Source organism: Nannobrachium achirus (genome assembly GCF_963921795.1).
Source record: "Nannobrachium achirus genome assembly, chromosome: 10".
Classification (NCBI taxonomy): Eukaryota; Metazoa; Chordata; class Actinopteri; order Myctophiformes; family Myctophidae; genus Nannobrachium; species Nannobrachium achirus.
In genome coordinates this window covers 46,293,730-46,308,853 of record NC_137819.1, presented here as the reverse complement: position 1 = coordinate 46,308,853, position 15,124 = coordinate 46,293,730, and the positions used below count along the sequence as shown (strand labels likewise).

The 15,124-nt window shown below is 44.1% G+C and overlaps 2 protein-coding genes across 2 annotated transcripts in view; one reads left to right on the top strand and one right to left on the bottom strand.

The window, feature by feature from the left end:
* Positions 1 to 14,620, bottom strand: part of hibadha (3-hydroxyisobutyrate dehydrogenase a) — a 46,712-nt gene extending 32,092 nt beyond the window's left edge. Inside the window, exons 1-4 of the mRNA XM_080734717.1 lie at positions 14,503 to 14,620; positions 12,285 to 12,445; positions 7,411 to 7,520; positions 5,606 to 5,727 (exon numbers count right to left, since the gene is read on the bottom strand). Of these exons, the coding sequence (XP_080590843.1) occupies positions 5,606 to 5,727; positions 7,411 to 7,520; positions 12,285 to 12,445; positions 14,503 to 14,572 (463 nt within the window). The 5' untranslated portion in view covers positions 14,573 to 14,620. The remainder of the gene's footprint in view (positions 1 to 5,605; positions 5,728 to 7,410; positions 7,521 to 12,284; positions 12,446 to 14,502) is intronic.
* LOC308292692 (aldo-keto reductase family 1 member A1-B) lies at positions 9,661 to 10,647 on the top strand (the record flags this gene model as incomplete). Its single annotated transcript, XM_080735101.1, has 1 exon — positions 9,661 to 10,647. Exon 1 carries the CDS (start codon positions 9,673 to 9,675, stop codon positions 10,645 to 10,647), a length of 975 nt encoding a protein of 324 aa, XP_080591227.1. The 5' UTR covers positions 9,661 to 9,672.
* Positions 14,621 to 15,124: the final 504 nt, after the last annotated feature.

The window sequence follows — 15,124 nt, the reverse complement described above, 5'->3', positions numbered from 1 at the left end:
ACTTCCAGTATAACATTTAAAGTTGAACATTTCAGAAAGTATAACATATCTGTGAAAGATATTCAGGTTCTTACTTCTGTGGCCTATTGCCAGCAAGAAATGTGATGCTGATTGGTTTAGTGGTTTGTGAGATTAGCCTGACATACACGCATGGATACACAGTACACACTTCTAGATTGCTCAGAAGAGAGTAGACCCACTTCTATATTGCTCACCCCATAGGAACCCCCCATAAAAAGGACAATCAAAGTTTATCTCTGGTCATGCGAATGGAATACGCCACCTTGAAAATGCCCCCAAAATGACAGAACTAAGTGTAACGGCTGCAGTCGAATGGACCCGAGACTCTCTAAGCGATGAACCGACTTGCACAGGTCTTTGGTGTTAACAGGCCCCTGGAGGCTGGAGGATGACGTTGATGCTGTCAGCAAATAACACAGTGGCGTTCTGGGGCCTATAGTTGATGTGGAGTGGATATGATTAGGGTCGTCTTGAGAGCGTGCCCAACGGTTACTTAGCCGAGCATTTACAAGCCGTCCCCACGCATACGACATTAGCCCAGACTCCCGTGGTCCCACGAGCTTTGGAGCGGCCCTGTCGCAGCACTCTTTCATTCGTACTGATAGCCGACTTTCCCAGCCTCGGGAGAAACACAATGAAAGGTTTGGGTTTTTTTTCTTTTTAAAAGGCCTTTTTAAAGCCATCGTCCGTTAGCGCTGTGGCGGCCCACCGCGGGGCTGACAGACACAGACGCAAGCATTCTGGGTAATTACTGCTAACGACCCCGCTGCTCGTTAGCCAGAGCTCCTATTTTTGCCATCGCCGTGCCAACACCCCAAGTCTGTGACGTAAGAGGCCGTTTTGTTGTGGGTCGCCTTTGCATGCGGACACTTTTAACAACACCAGACAGTGGTGCAAGTGTGTGTGAGAACAAATGTTAGTGTGTGTTTGTATGTATGTGTGTATGTGTGTGTGTGTGTGTGTGTGTGTGTGTGTGTGTGTGTGTGTGCGTGTGTGTGTGTGCACGCAACACAAGTGTCTATGGGAATGTAACTGTGTCTGTACGTCACTGTGAGTGCCAAGTAACAGCTTACAACTCTCTCTGTGTGTGTGTGTGTGTGTGTGTGTGTGTGTGTGTGTGTGTGTGTGTGTGTGTGTGTGTATGTGGGCTTGTGTGTACACAGGACACAGCTGGGTCATGCAGGGCCACCACAGCCAAGACACTGGTCAGTATAGGGGAGAAACCATGAGCAGTATTCAGCCTCTCATGGATGAAAGAGCTTTTTTTTTTGATTGTCGCTCTTTTAACAGGGTTATTATGCCACGATTCAGACCCCAGGGGAGACTGCCAAACCCCTAGTGACGCACATGATACACACACACACACACACACACACACACACACACACACACACACACACACTTCTGTGAGAAGCGCTAGCACACCATCTCACATGCCCCACACATCAGACAGGATTACGTTTTATATCAGAGAAAAATACATTAATTCAAAATAAAAATGGCACCCACGAAAAGACCAGGCTGTGAATGCCATGTACTGTATCTACTTAGTACTAACCAACTACCTAATATGCCCTGTATCTACTAATAGTAAATGTGTCCCCTTTTGTTGTTGTTGGGATATTAGCCAAGTTCATTTGCCCTCTGCATCCAACCCATCCGAAACACATGATTATGAAGGCGTAATATGTTTTTCCCAGTTTTAAATCTGCTGCACCGATCATGCAAAGCTCGGAAGCCGAACAAGAACGGGAAATGGGTATCTCAGGTGCCAGTGGGGTTCAGGGTCTTGCTCAAGGACACTTCTGACACGAAGCCAACAAGAGCTGGGGATCTAACCACGGGAACATTACGGTTCCCCAACGGCCGCTCTACCTCCTGAGCCACTGCTGCACTGAACCAACACTACTAACACCATGTAGACTGTAACGTTTCTAATGTAATGAGAAACATGGAATTTCTGCCAAGCTATGTCATTATATGTTTATGTGTTGACACTGCACCAGCTCCCTTTTCAAGGTGAAACATCATGGCAGATTTGAAGCGTTGTCAGCTTGTAGATCTACATTTCAGTGTGTGACAGTGGCGCGCAACAAAGTATAATTCAGACTTTAGAGCGCTTTAAGCTTTTACAAAGTTTAATTGATTAAGCTAATGTGTGTGGATATGTGTTTGCAAACGAAGTCAAAAGCTGTGTCAGTCAGAAGGCTGAACTGAAGTGACCTATAAACTGTTCTCTCACACACACACACACACACACACACACACACACACACACACACACACACACACACACACACACACACACACACACACACACACACACACACACACACACACACACACACACACACACACACACACACACACACACACACACACACACACACACACACACACGACAGAGCCCTATTTGGGTAGAGTGCCATCTCCTGGTGGGAACATTTATTTATTTATTTACATACTTCTATTGATCCCCACGAGGAAATTCATTCTCTGCATTTGACCCGTCCTAACTAAATGATATTAGGAGCAGTGGGAGCCGGGCAGCCACCTGGCAGCACTCAGGGAGCAGTTCAGTGTCTTGCTCATGGACACTTCCTCTGACAGAAAGCCTGGAGGAGCTGGGCACAAACCGAGGACCTTATGGCGGCCAGGTGGCCGCCTGAGCCACTGCCGTCTTCTCAGTAAGATCGTGCGTGTGTGGGGCGACGGAAAATAAAATGGAAAGCAAGTAAGATTATAATAAACTGTTTGTTAATTTCCCATGGAGTTGACCTGTGTACAACCCCCCAAAACGACTCCCTTGACCTCTCCCTACAAGTTCGGCTTAACTTATCGAGGGCTGGACCACTTTCATCCCTGTGCTGGGGGTTTGGCACTGAAATGCGCTGTTGTGGGTGGGTTAAGACGGAGACAGACAGAATGACTGCTGCCTGTTGATGCTTAGAGGCGGGTTATGTGCTGTGTGTGTTCTGTGGGCGTCTGTGGGGCTAGTCATACAGGCCAGAGGTAGCAGGTAAATCATTGGTCATCTCAGGATAGTAAAAGAGGCTTAGCTAAGAGCTAGGGAAGGAAGAACCTTCACACGGGACTGCACACACTAACTACGCACCGTCTACAGTATGTAAACAGTGTGTGTGCGCTGTGCGTACAAGCCGGGGGAGTGGAGTAACAGGCTAAGTTCAGGTCTCTGATCTCACAGACTACACACGGTCTGTGCTGCAGACGCCAGCCAGTAAACACACCAAGTCTGTAGGCCAAATCTGTTATGCACAGCGTGTGAGAGGTAGGCAACAGTGGTGTCTCATCTGTAGGACTTAAACGTTGTGCAACAGACACTATAGTTGCGACGGGTAAGATTTGTCAGCCACACATACTGTATGTCATTATTTGGATGGAGCTTAGTTTTGTGTGTCCATGAAGCGCTGCACCCTTGGGTTGGTCACAGCAGAGAGAGAGAGAGAGAGAGAGAGAGAGAGAGAGAGAGAGAGAGAGAGAGAGAGAGAGAGAGAGAGAGAGAGAGAGAGACACAGAGGTTTACTGTGACACATCTTATCTCCACTCTCTCTATCCCCCTCCCCTGCCCTCCACTCCATGTGAGGGCAGTTTCTCTCCTCTTTATGACTCTTTATCTAACATGAAAGGCACTGACACGGGATCCCCGCCATTACGGCTCCATCAACATGAAAAGCCCTGACACGGAGGTTCTCCGCTACGGCTCAGCCCATTAAAGGGCGACTGGTGATCCTGTGCTCTGTCAAGTGGCCGTCACACGCAGACAGGGCCGACATAATGAGGACTTAAAACCTTAACCTTGTCTTAAAGACCCCCGGTCAGAAAATGGCAATAAAAAGCCCAGAGAAGGCACCTACTAGACTGGTCCTGCTGGCTAATTACAACCCACGTCCGAGTGCCAATCGGTATTGTCCGAGAGTTTCGATGGACAGAGGAGTGTAGGGCAGCCGGAAAGCATGGGGTCGAGGTCATAGGGCCACGTCTCTATCGATGCGCTAGTTGGTTTCTGCTCATATCCCTCACATTTAATGACCACCCAGTGGTGCAACTCATTAGGAAGAAAATGAACCTGAGAGGCAACACAGTCGCCAAACTGTAGCGTTTTCTCCACAGACATAGCCTACATCTGCAATATCACTTAGCACTCACTGTGATTTATTACAACTACAACAGCACTGCAGAGAGAGCAGCGACTGACCTATAGCCAAAATTGAGTTACTGAGCAGTGTTGTGTGTATATATAGCTATACGGCACATACAGTAGTTGGCATCACAGCTGTTGATGTGCCAGTGTATCAAGCAAATGCAGAACAACATAGTTAACTACCAGTCAACTGGTAACCTAACCCTAAGTTTTTTTGTACAAAAAAAGAAGAGCACATTTAAAGAATAAATCCAGCCTATCTACAAGCCGATCTACACGCTCACGTGAGCTTGTAGATCTGCTATTTCCACTATTTTGTTAAATGTTTGAAAATATATATATGTCAAATATGTGAGATTATGTCAAATAATTGTGATAAGAATATTATGAAATAATTGTGACAGGCCTACGTAGGGTTGGGATCCAGAACCGTAGGAACCGGACCTGGATTGAGGAACCGGAATCGGTTCCGTCACATTTACAATCGCAATATCGTGGTTCTCACACTAACATTCCCATAACTCTCATAGTGTACAAATGTGCATTCTCAAGAGTAACAGACCTGTAAGGGTCCATAAACCCTTTAAGTAACCCAGAGGGTCCTTTGAATTAATTAATTAATGTTAATTATGTTAAAATTATAACGAAGGCCAAAGTTATAACAGTTTTTCGAAATATAGGAATTGTTAAAGGGAACTGTTACCCCCCGGCTCCACCGGGCGTCGCGTCAACGTCAACGCTGGGAACGCTCCCGTTTTAATCAATGAAGGGTGCTCCACTGACGTCAACGTCCGCGTTGGACGCTCAAATTCGCCCCGGTTCATTTTTTGACGCCGTCCGACGCCGGCACGACGCCGTCATTTTGGTGGAGCCCTAGCCTTAAGGAATCGGACCGTTAAGAGGGAATCATTAATGAACCGGAATCGTTAAAGTCCTCAAGGATCCCAACCCAATCCACCACGGTGGTGTATAGTAACAACAACACAGTACATCTACTCAAGTACTGTAGTTAAGTACAATTTAGAGGCACTTTTACTTTTCCGGAGTATTTAAAAATGTCAGTACTTTTACTTCTCCACTACATTCCAGAGGCAAATATTACTGTATAAGTATCCACTATAATTATTTGAAAATCTGTAGATTTTGATTATTATTAGCTCACAATGCGATGTGACACATTGTGAGCCTGTAGATTTTTTATACATTCAAAAACTTGTGAAATGGGACATTGTGCATAATGAGTACTTTAAAATGTTGGTACTTTAAGTACTTTTTTTTTTTACACCTTTGTACTTTTACTACATTTTGAATTCAGGACAGAGTATTTCTACATTGCAGTATTGATACTTTTACATAAAACATTTGAGTCCTTTTTCCACCACTGAAAGGATCCACCAGCCCATTGTTTGGCCGAGAGCTTACCTCCTGACACTGGAGCATCCATGAACACGGCCCCCATCTTCTCTGCGGCGACAGCCATCTCCCTGGAGACAGCGGGATCGATGGTGGAGGAGTCGATGAGAAGCGTTCCCTTCTTCACCTTCCTGAGGACAGAAATACACCAAACGCTGAATATGAATAAAAATACAAAATAATTGGTTAATTAAAGCAAAAACCTATAATAAACAAACAACGTATTATAACAAATATTATTACCAGTAAGACTCCCTAATCGGGAGATAAGCGACCGTCAGGTTGCAGCGTGATTTAGAGCAAAATGTGAAGGAACAGTGTCCAAAAAAGTGTTTGAAAAAATCGGCCTGATGGTGGAGCTATATGGGAGAGATCAATGTTGATGACATGAGTGTAGACATATTGTGTACCAATTTGCGTGATTTTAGGGCAAAACTTGTAGGAGCAGTGTCCAAATATGTGTTTTGCAAGAATCGGCCTCATGGTGGCGCTAGAAGAGGGGCTGGGTGGAGGTTGTGGTTTGGCAGGCAAGGAGTGTGTGTGCAAAATTTGGCATGGATCGGGGCAACGATTGCAGAGATATGAGCAGGGCAAAAGTGTGACGTGTGACAGACTGACAGACTGACAGCCGCCGGAGGTTTTGATAGCAACTGCGACCAAAAACCTATAATAAACTAACAACGTATTATAACAAATATTATTATAAGTGTATTAATTATACGTGTGTGTGTGTGTGTGTGTGTGTGTGTGTGTGTGTGTGTGTGTGTGTGTGTGTAGTGATGTTTTAGTGCCAAACTAACTAATGTTGCATCCAGGTGACACATGCCAATTTCCACAGACAAAACAAAAATCTGCAGGTGAAAGTGTCTTAACTGGAGCTGTCCAATTATTGATGCCAGACTAACCCATTGGTTCCACAGAAGTACATGCTCGCAAATGAAGTTTTGCTGTAACAAGGTGGATTGTTCTCTGCCCAACAATAAAATAACTCTGAAAATTAACATGCTTTAACGCTGTTGGTGACTGAGACTGCAAAATATTTTTTTGAGCGCTGCTAACTGCTCCTACATCTGGCTTTGTCTGTATGTACGTATGTATGTATGTACGTCCCACACTTGGCTCATTGGCCAGGCTTCGCGGGACACTTAATGAAATGAACTCATAAAGGGCAGCGCTCACTTCACACTGGGTGTGATTTTTTATCTCTATGACATCCTCTTTCTATATCAATAGCTATAATATGAACCTATTATACATACAATTGCACATAAGTACATGGCATGACACTATGTGCTGTCTTGTGTAAAAGAAAATGAACAACACAAAAGGGAAATGAGGTGCCCAACTGCAATTATAATACTATTGCGGGCAGAATCCACACATCTCGTTCTCCCCTGCTGTTCTATAATGCTATGTCTCTGTAATTTGCTGTGTGCAACAGGTCTCTTCATTTAACTACTTTCAAACAACAGGGGATTTCTGGTGGTGGTGAACTGCTCATTATATAAACAGTATTTCTTGAAATAATATACCAGTGCCATCTAGTTATAACAGGGCTAAACATCACATAGCAACATGCGACAAATATAAAACTACACAATATAAACTAAACTATCAACTAACTTAGCAAAGTAAGTTGGAGTTAAGTACTTCTTAAATTCACTCTGGAAGACTTAGCCAAGCTCAGTTGTTACCGTTGCTGCGTTTTCAACTTGCATTTCATTGTCTAGAACAGGAAAAGGGAAGAGAAGAAACGAGCCTGGGGGAGGAGAGTAAGAACAGAGACACAGCTCACGACAGAGAGACAGGCTTACTTGAGGATGCCATTGGGGCCTGTGTACGCCTCGATGACGTTGGGACTGGACGGAAGCATGGTGATGATGCGGTCTGCCTTCTCTGCTACCTCTGCAGGGGAGTCTACAACCTGGGCATCATTACAAAATGTAAGAAAAAATATATATATATGTAAGTACAGATGGACTAAACTAAATGAACGATACTGTACAAACTACACATACATACAGTACTGACGCACCTAAGCTATGTGGAACAAATCTTGGCCCTAGAGTGGTTGTTCTTAACACATGGGAAGCCAAGGTTTATAACATTTCTAGCTGTTGCTGCTGCCGTCGTTCACTTACGCTTTAATTTTGAAGAGCCTCGGAAGCTTCGTGCTTGTGCACGTGAGTGTCCACTGACGATTGAGGAGGATAATCCATTTGTTTACAAACGCTCGCGAAACTAAAATCCAAACCGGGGCAGACCATCGCGGTAAAGTGTCGCCGTGAAAACAATCAGATCTCTGCTTCCCTGGCGTTGTTTTCATCTCATTCATAGATAAAGCCCTTCTTATGTTTCAAAGTAGAATGTAAAGCAATGTAAACTGCCTCCGCATTTTCTCCCCGTCTCCCTGCCTGCAGCTGCAGGGTGACGTAATGGACTCGGGTCATTCAGAGGGCAGCTGCAGGCACGTACAGTTAACTCTTCGTTGCCTCGTCTGTCAATGAGATAACTCCTTTTGGCAGGGGGACACCTAGTGGCCTTAACTCGTCACTGAACGAGTTTGGCTCCCAAGTTGTTAAAGGACAACTTTGTTTTTTTACAACAAGGGTTCATATTTTAGGTTGCAATTAGAGAAAAGAAAGGATGAGTGTTAAAATGTTTTCATTTACTTCTTTCTATTGTTTTAGCGATTTTAGTATTTTGATTTCAGTGGGTGGGGACATGCGTACAAGTGGCAAAATATGTCTTTTTAGACACAATAAGCCGGCAATTTCTTTGTTACTATTTACACCAGCCCCCATAAGTCACATCTGCCCATGAACGATTGCGTTGCATCTTGGGAATGGGCTTATTGTGTCTAAAAATACATTTTTAGCCACTTGCATGCATGCCTGGGGGCATGCATGCAAATCAAAATCATTAAAGACACTAAAACGATAGAAAGAAGTAAATACAAACATTTTAACACTCATCTTTTCTTTTCTCTAAAGACTATCTAAAATATGAACCCATGTTGTAAAAAAACAAAGTTGTCACATACAGTATAGTCCGGCGTTTCTCAAACTATGAGTCGCAACCCAAAGTGGGGTTGCGAGAAGGTGTCATTGGGGTTGTGCATTTTTTTCCATCAAGAAACTGTAAAAAAAAATAAAGGGGTCGCCAAAAGATTTCCCCCATAATATGGGGTAGTGATATTAAAAAGCCCAACATGGCAAAGCAGGACTGCTGTTGTTAAGTGGAGGCTCACTGTACACTTAATTGCACAGCTACTTAAACCTATTTCTTCACTCTTGCTTTTGGCTGAAACTTTAAATCCCTGTGCTGTTATTCATGTCCGCACTGTTCTGTTTTTAAGATAGTCCTTACTGATGTTTTAAATGTTTTTTTTATGTTTTGTGTTTTTACTTATTTTTTGCTTTATCGTGATCTTGTGTACTTTTTCGGTTAAGCACTTGTGCTTCATTTCTGCTCTGTAAAGCGATTTGAGCTGCATTTCATGTCATGAAAGGTACTATACAAATAATCATGAGCTTGGTATCACTTCACAATCTGTTGTGTGCTTGTAGATTGTCAGTACCCATCGTCATAGAACTTGGAGGGCAGTCTATGACGCGGCAGTACTATGATGTAAGGCAGTCTACGTCGTCAGTAATCTATGACATCAATAATACGACATCAGCAAATCAACCAACTCATGCACTTGTTAATTTGTTCGAATTTGGACACAGGCTGGCTCTTATCAACGTCGGCTGGGTTATTGTGAGGGTGAAGTACGCACAAAGTACTGCTGTCAATCTCAATTTAGGACTTACAATAAGCAAAGTTATCACATACAGAGAATGCAGAGAGACAGTGCTGTGATGTCAGGCATGACCCTGACCCATATTTGGGCATAACCGGGGCACACAACTTCAACTTTATAGGTTGAAAGGTTTCTGTTTCCATAGCAGCATAAACAGAGGTAGAACAACAGCCTGTTATATAGAACAGTGGTCTGCTGAAAGATCAGGAACTTATTGTTCAGAGACCTTTACTGTTAAATCTTTTAATTTTAAACTGTGGTACTAAGAGCCATGAATGACTTTGCAGTTCTCAACACAGGGCAGAAAATGCCCCTCATTGGACTTGGAACATGGAAAAGTGAGCCAGGAAAGGTGAAGCAAGCTGTTACCTGGGCGTTGCAAGCTGGATATCGTCACATCGATTGTGCTGCCATCTACGGCAATGAGGTTGAGATTGGAGAAGCGCTACAGGAGATTCTAGGCCCTGACAAGGCACTCAGGCGAGAGGATGTGTTCATCACATCCAAGCTGTGGAACACACATCATCATCCGGAAGACGTGGAGCCATCACTTGTGAAAACCCTGAAGGACCTGAAGCTGGAGTATCTGGACCTGTACCTCATCCACTGGCCCTATGCCTTCCAACGTGGAGAGGTTCCTTTCCCCAGAAAGGAAGACGGCACGATGCTTTATGATGAAATCGACTACAAGGAGACCTGGGCTGCCATGGAGAAACTGGTGGGGAAGGGTCTTGTCCGAGCCATTGGCCTGTCAAACTTCAACAGTCGGCAGATAGATGATGTTCTCTCCGCTGCCAGCATCAAACCCACTGTCCTTCAGGTAGAGGGCCATCCATACTTGGCCCAGGTAAAGCTGCAGGCTCATTGCCAGGACAGGGGCTTGGTAATGACGGCATACAGCCCCCTGGGCTCTCCTGATAGAGCGTGGAAACATCCAGATGAGCCTGTCCTGCTTGATGAGCCAGTCGTAGCCAGCCTGGCAAACAAATACGGCAAGTCCCCCGCTCAGATTATTCTGAGGTGGCTGACACAGCGAGGGGCAGTGACAATCCCGAAAAGTGTAACCGAGTCCCGCATCAAAGAGAACATACAGGTGTTCGACTTCACTCTCGAAGCCGAGGAGATGAAAAGTGTAACAGAGTTGAATAACGGCTGGCGCTACATTGTACCAATGATCCAAGTGGAAGGAAAGCAGGTACCCAGGGATGCTGGACATCCACACTACCCCTTCAATGACCCCTACTGATGAGTCCCACACACACCTCCATCGTCACCTTGATCACATGCCCTATTCATGACTGCCCTGTACCCTGTATTTGAAAGGATCTCAATTGGGTTGTGTACAATTCTGCACTTATCACGCTTGTGATGAAACATTTAAAATATGCAAGGATTGTAGTACGGTGTGGCTCTATAAGACAGGCTATCCGTCTATGAGAGGGTCTGTATGCGTGTTTGTCTGTCGTAGTGTCCAGAGCTAATCTTGCAAACCGCTGCTGGACCGATCAGTGCAAAACTTCTTATTATTTTTTTTACATGCATTTTACACCGTGCCCAAGATCCTCATTGGAACAACTCTGTTCCCATGTGGATCCTGAGATCCACACGATTCAACCTTTTTTTTGAGCGGTGCCCCTGGAACAGGAGCTATATATGATGCCTTGACAGCATGCTGCAGGTTTTGAATCCCGATCCTGATGACCTTTGCTGCGTGTCACTCCCCATTTCTCCCCTTTCCCTGTGAGTCTACTATCCTATCAATAAAGGTTCAAATCTTAAAAGAAAAAGGAAATCCCAGGCTTAAGTAAACTGAGGTGTGGCTACAATGTCCGGCCTACATCCTGGCCCAAACAGCTCAGAGTTTCTTGTGAGGGAAAAACGTGTTCAAAAATGTTCACCACAAAGTTTGTTTTACGCCAAGGGTCCCATTGGATAAGCTTTGCAAGACACGCTGTGATTGGATGGTGGGACACTTGATGAAATTAACTAAATAGCACCCCTCACTTCACACTAGTTGTAAAAAACGTCTGGACTCTGTCCGGGCTCAGAAGCGTGGCCTACATCTGGCCAACATGAAAGAAAATAACCAGATATGGACTACATCCTGGCATTAATGGCTCAAAGTTTGTTGTCTGGTCAATAGTCTCGCGTAGCCACTAGCCAGACAACTATTCCACAATCTCTGAATGCTATATAGAGTCTGGAACAGCAGCTCCCAAACGGCGAGTATCAAAAACAGGCATTAACGTTCAAAAATATATATTTTAAAATGTCATTTCTGCTAAGCAGCAAGCTAAACATGCTTATATGATTTTTATTTATATAATGATAAATATGTGTGATGTGAGACTGAAACGGAAGTGACGTGGGGGCTTCACTTCCGCTTCATCTCGCACTTGCCGTTTCTTCTCCGGTTTGCCAGACTGTATGCCGGGAGCATTTGACCAAATCGCGGGAGGCAACAGTCTGGCCACGCGAGACTATCTGGTCAATAACTGTGGTTCAAAGATGTCCAGGGCTCAAAGTTTGATGTACGCCATGGTCCCATTGGTCAAGCTTCGAAGGACGTGTTGTCATTGGCTAGCGGGACACTTGATGAAACTAAGTCATAAATATTGATGAAACTTGATGAAACTAAGTCACCGCTCACTTCACACTAGGTCTGATTTTTATATACACTTTTGTGTTACTTCCCATTGCAAGTGCTTTATTATTTGACCACTGGACCCATGTGTGAGCTGACTGAGCTCCTACAGCACTGCCATTGAAGATATTTACAATTGTACACAAAGAAGAGGCATCTGTTGACCACAGAGAGCGCTTGATTTGACACCCCGTCATACGGTTTGTAGAAATTAAATAATTCTTAATCCAGTATCCTACCTGAGCACCTAAATCTTGCAGTTCCTTGCAGGACTCAGGGAAGACGTCAGTGGCAATAACAGGGTATCCATTTTTCAGGAGGTTTCTTGCCATGGGAGTGCCCATGTTTCCTAACCCAATAAACCCCACTGGCGTCTTCGAGGCCATTGACCGACTCGACACTAGAAAAGAAAGAAGAGTTGAAAGGAGAAAACAGAAGGAGTAAGGCAGAGATTTAGGCCACATTGTAACATCCAGAGATTATGACAACCTAGTTAATAGGTTGGGTATGCCCAAGTCACCAGGGTTACTTGCCATAAATGACTAATAAATTACTAATTTGGAGTTAAACTACCGAAACAAATTGCCAGCGCTGTAGTCCAGTCTGTGCTAGTACACAGATGGCTCTGCCAGGAACCAGACCATTTGATCATATTCCACACAGCAACAACATAGCTTTCTTACGCCTGGACATTGGACAATGAAGAAAACTTGACACTTGACATGTTTGCCTTCTAGCGTTTCTAATTTGGATGTCAGTACCCCGAATGTGTGTGTTATCTCTCTATTGGCTTAAGAACTGCTGTTAACTATAAGGCTCATTACTGGGCTCTAGTCCAGTGGTTCTCAACCTGTGGCTCGAGACTCCCAGGAGGATCCCCAAATGATTTTGGAGGTGTCCCCAGATGATTCCATTTTTTCACACTAAAGTAAACATTAACAAACCAATATACAATGTAAGTGTATACAGGGTATCTGCACATTTCTTTACAATTTAAGGACTTTTAAAACCTTTTTAATACCTCTAAAATAACTAGACCAGGTCAACCTGGTTGTGCCAGACCCCCTGTCTGTCATCATCATTTATGACATCATGCCTTTTGTATGCATGTCATCATCATGTCATCATCATATATACCCTTTATATAGAAAACCCGGACCGACATTTGCTTATGTAGGCCTACCCATTTCATGGGTCTGGCAAAAATAGCAAGAAATAGCAAGAAATAAGGAAGAATAAAGTTGCCCAAGTACCTTTCAGGCAACCACACTAATAAGACCATTGCTGCTTCAAAAGTAAATCAATATAAGTAAGCATACAATAACAATGGTCGGTCAAATGGCCAAATATTACCCAAGAGTCCCCTATACTTCTACAATTCCAAGTGCCTGTCAGGGTGAGGCTAGGGGGCCCCAGTTCAAATATGATTATTTTGGGGGGATCACGGGCCACGGCCTGAAAAGGTTGAGAATCACTGCTCTAATCCATATTCCAACATAACGTCTTCTCTACACCTATGCCAGTCATTTGACTCATGTACTCCCTCACACAGAACACACTGTGCACAGTGCACACTGCTGTTGTACAATCAGATGATCTTTGGACATGTTGTTATTGTTCAGAGACCTTTACTGTTAAACATCAACACTGTCAGTGAGGGGGTGGTTTTAGTGGTGTTGTAGATATTCTCAAATTATTGCCTATGAGGCAATAATTTGGATCGTTTAATAGATCTTAATAATAATATTTTGCTAAAGCTGATGGGTTTGAGGTGCTTATATATTGATCTGTGCGTTCCTGATATCATTGCATAAGCATCACAGACATACAATCATTAGTAGCTTGGACTCACATTTCTGTTACCCATCTCACAGTGGAAGCACTCAAATGTCAAAGTTACTTGCAATTATGAGGAACAAGTAAAATTCACTTGTGGAATATATGCAGAAAGGCATGAATGGTGGCAACATGTTAGTGCAGCTATCCAGTTGGGACAACAAGTAACGTCACAGACAGTTCTAAAGGGGGCAAAGCATAATCATATTGATAGTTCATGAATGAAAAGTAGTAAAGCAGGTTCTTGGTAGTTGGTGGGTGGGTGCAGTGGTGCACATGCTCCAAGTAGTCCAGAATTCAGATTGTCTAGGTACTCTGCACTGCAGCTATAAGGCTAATAGGCTTGGTTTTAAATGGACATCATTTGCGTCCATTTAGCATACATTGAGCACACTGTGCAAAGCTTAATACACAGTCTTATGCAGCAGAAATCAAACTGAGGAAAGTGTGTGGTTGTCTGTCTCTGTGTCCGTGTGTGTGTCCGTTTGTGTGTGTGTTAACTCTGCAGGAGGCTAACCAGCTAGCATGCACGCTAGAGCAGTGGTGAGAGAAGCCGTTTCTTTGGCATTTCATTTCCGAGAACGCAAAACAACCGCGGACACCGATAAGTAAATACTTTACCGCGGGCAAGGTCGACATGTTTGTTCCACCTTAGCAATAAATTCCGAGAGCCTCTGAATAAGGCAGCCATGCTTCTTTCCCCTTGACCTCAGCGCACAGTGACAGTCAGCTGTCAAAGCCTGGAAGTAAAACAACAACCTAGAAACTATGCTTAGATCCCATAGCCTGGAAGGACGCTGCCGTGCTGTGATTGGCCAGCTGGTTGTTCAACAACCACTGGTCGCTTGCATGACGACCAAGTAGCCAATCGCAGCGTTGTCTGTCGCTCCAGGTGATGTGATCAAGTTTACGGCCACACTCGCTGCTTCCAGAGGCGGGACATCCTGTGTTGTATTGGTCCAACTCCTCTAGTCCAAATAGTGTGTGTGTGGTAAAACAAAAATAATGTAGATGTAAATCAAATGACTGTATTGCCATTGTTTTCCTATAGGAAAACAATGGCAACAATTATGCTGAAAGAATGGTAACTTCCCACAGCTTCCCACCCCACTCTATCTATTAGAAAGTTAATCTATTTTCCCCCCTTTTTTCCCCCCTTTTTTGCTAGGACTACAAATCGCATTATTCATTTGACTGATTCTTGACTGATTTGATTCAGTTTTGCTCGGTTCATGACTTGTCT